Here is a 3,324-nt window from a genome sequence, read left to right as displayed (position 1 = left end):
CTTCCTCTCTAAAACAAATAAATAAATCTTTTTTTAAAAAAAATAAAATATAGTCAATACCACTTAAACCAAATCTAAATTAAATAAGCCCTGTCACCACCAAATTTTTGTTTCCTAAAATCTCAGGTACAAAATAATCTATAACCATCACCACTACCTTTAAGGAGAGGGAAAGAGAGGGTACTCAGAAGATATCTTTTAAAATTAAGACATTTAATTTTGCAACAAATGTAGAAAAGTATTTGTAGGGGAAGGGGAAAAAAAGCTTCGTTTATTGTAGATTTAGGTAAACTTAGGTATTAAATTGGCAATGAATGAATGAGGAATGTACACAACCCAGTACCATACACTTAAGAGTTCATACACAAAGTTACCCTTGGCAAAACATACTGTGTTCCATCGTAAGAGTCAAAATGCCTCTAGACTGAATTTTAATTCTTCTAGGTCTTTAAAGGGCTAAAGGGACATTGGTCCGCAGCTACCAAAATTCAAGGGGAAATAGGGGCGCCTGGGTGGCACAGCGGTTGGGCGTCTGTCTTCGGCTCAGGGCATGATCCTGGAGTTATGGGATCGAGCCCCACATCAGGCTCCTCCGCTATGAGCCTGCTTCTTCCTCTCCCGCTCCCCCTGCTTGTGTTCCCTCTCTCGCTGGCTGTCTCTCTATCAAATAAATAAATAAAATCTTAAAAAAAAAATTCAAGGGGAAATAAATGTTAATGTGTGTTTAGATTCCGTCTTAACTTTCTATTCAGCAGCTNCTATCAAATAAATAAATAAAATCTTAAAAAAAAAAATTCAAGGGGAAATAAATGTTAATGTGTGTTTAGATTCCGTCTTAACTTTCTATTCAGCAGCTCTAAAACTTTTTAAACCTGTCTTATTTCTAAAAGGATTAAGGCAAACTGTCTTTTTAAAGTTAAAATTCAAAATAAAACTTTTAGAAAAGATCTCAATCGAACTTCTACTTGCAAATTTGTTTAAAAGTCTCAAGATCACAAAATTGCTGTTGCCAACTAACTTCAGTTATTCTAGGTAGATGAAACATTCTCTCTTTTATTAAAGATAAACATAAAATGGCTATATCACATTTTTATTATAAAAAAGCTATGAGTTTGGGGCACCTGGGTGACTCAGTTAAGTGTCTGCTTTGGCAGAGAGAGACAGGGAGAAGCAGTCTCCCCACTGAGCAAGGAGCCTAATGCAGGTCTCAATCCTAGGACCCTGGGATCATGACCTGAGACAAAGGCAGACGCTTAACCAACTGAGCTACCAAGGCATTCAAGTGGTCTCTTAATACCATGTTTATACCTTCCTTATATTACTTCCCCAAAAAAGGAAAAAACAGATCCAGTGGGAGAAAGAATGTTTAATAAATGGCATTGAAACAAATAGCTATCTGTTTGGAATAAAAATAAAATTAGATCCTTACACCTTGCACCATATAGAAAAATACATATATTACTGATGGATTCAAGAGTAAAAAACAAAAATGCAAGTACCCAAAATTCTACATACAATTTTAAGGGATTCAGGGACTCCCTAAAGCCCATTCATGGATCTCAGGTTAGGAATTGTTAATCGTAACTCCTATTAAAATCTTAATGCCAAATACCACATGTGTTTTCAAGATCAAGTCACATGCAACAAATGAAGATGAACACATTAACTCATTGTTGTAACTTTATAAAATCTCCAAACTGGAACTAGAAACAGAGGCATGTCAATACAAATGGACAATGACTTAAAAAAAAAAATTACACCAATTTAAATAAGTTTGAGTGCATACTGTACAAGTGTATCCATGTCTGTTAGCCTTTCAGAAATATAAAATCAGCTAAATCTTTAGTACTTAAAATTCATTATGTGCAATGTTATTCTCAAACTTGATTAAAATACTTAATAAATACAAGTTATGTTTAATATGAATAACTGCAACATACTTAAACATCTAAACATATAATAGGAATTCTATATTAAAATGCAATACTTTCACCTGCATTAATCTCATACACAATGGAAAAATACTTGCAGATAATTAGCATTAAGAACGCAAATATATTTTCACTGTGGAAGAAAAATAATAAGATTAGAAATCATATATTTGCGTAATCTACAAGGAAGCTGTAGATAGTCTAAATTATGACATTCTATTTTAAAATGAAAACAATTCAATATTTAACTTTACAACAAATTTACTCAAGGCAAAATATTTGTTTATTACAGAACAGGATCTTAAATCAAAGTAAGCAAGGCAACATTAGATCAACCATCTTAGATTTTTTTAAATGAAGTGTAGCTTTAAAATTGTAATAAAGGCGAACATAAATTTTAACATGCTCTCCTCTTCTTATAAATGGGATGATGTAGAAAAGCAAAGCTTCAATGTGTAGGGATTGGAACCATCTGCAAAAATTAAAAAACAAAGTTAACAGTTCACTTCATCAAGCTTCCAAGATTACCCCAAATTATCACAGTAAATTATTTCACCTTTTTATAGAATCAGAAGCAGAAATACACAGGAGGAAAATTTATGTTAGGTAAGGGGAAGATTACTTTTGTACATCTCTGCCAGTAGGTAAGCCACATGCAGGCAGGGATTTTGTCCACTGCTACATTCCTACTGCTCTAAACCTTATCTGACAAATAGAGACACTCAATATTTCTTAGTGAATTAATCATTAGGGATAAACAGTATGGGATTAGGCTTATGTCCATTAGCAAAGCTAACTTTGCAGAATATATTAGAATGGCAATTCCTCTTAAAAGCCAGTTCAAAATGAATGGGAAATGGAGAGGGAGACAAACCAGAAGAGACTCTTAACTCTAGGAAACAAACTGAGGGTTGCTGGAGGGGAGGTTGGTGGGGGGGCAAGGGGTAATAGGGTGATATGACGAGCACTGGGTGTTATATACAACTGATGAACTCCTGAACTCTACATCTGAAACTAATGATGTTCTATATGTCGGCTAACTGAATTTAAATTAAAAAATAGCCAATTCAAATACAGGCTGGGAAATGGGATAAGAATGGAATGTACAAGAAGGTATTAGTAAACTGAAAAAGTTCCAGGAGATCTAGTATTAAATTCTAAAAACTACTCAAAAAAAGAAAGAATAATCCACAAAATTTTTTCCATTTTATACATTTTTCTTTAACTTTTCAGACCAGGCAGAGATATCTCTTCCTCAATTAATTACGCAAAGAAACAATCCTGGTATCTTATGTATTTAAAAAAATTTTTTTAATTCCTATACAGGAAAAAGCATATCAATTAACAAGTATTTGCATGACACTGGAGAGGATAAAAAAATAACTGTTCCTGC

At 33.4% G+C, this 3,324-nt stretch overlaps 1 protein-coding gene across 2 annotated transcripts in view; it reads right to left on the bottom strand.

Moving 5' to 3' along the window:
• Nucleotides 1–815: 815 nt before the first annotated feature.
• Nucleotides 816–3,324, bottom strand: part of HNRNPLL (heterogeneous nuclear ribonucleoprotein L like) — a 38,113-nt gene continuing 35,604 nt past the window's right edge. For both annotated transcript variants that reach the window (XM_034659638.1, XM_034659639.1), the window contains one exon: nucleotides 816–2,403. In XM_034659638.1, the coding sequence (XP_034515529.1) occupies nucleotides 2,348–2,403 (56 nt within the window). In that variant the 3' untranslated portion in view covers nucleotides 816–2,347. The remainder of the gene's footprint in view (nucleotides 2,404–3,324) is intronic.

This window comes from Ailuropoda melanoleuca, chromosome 4 (genome assembly GCF_002007445.2).
Source record: "Ailuropoda melanoleuca isolate Jingjing chromosome 4, ASM200744v2, whole genome shotgun sequence".
Lineage (NCBI taxonomy): Eukaryota > Metazoa > Chordata > Mammalia > Carnivora > Ursidae > Ailuropoda > Ailuropoda melanoleuca.
Note: the sequence above shows the minus strand (reverse complement) of the source record. Positions and strands in the feature narration are given on the sequence as shown.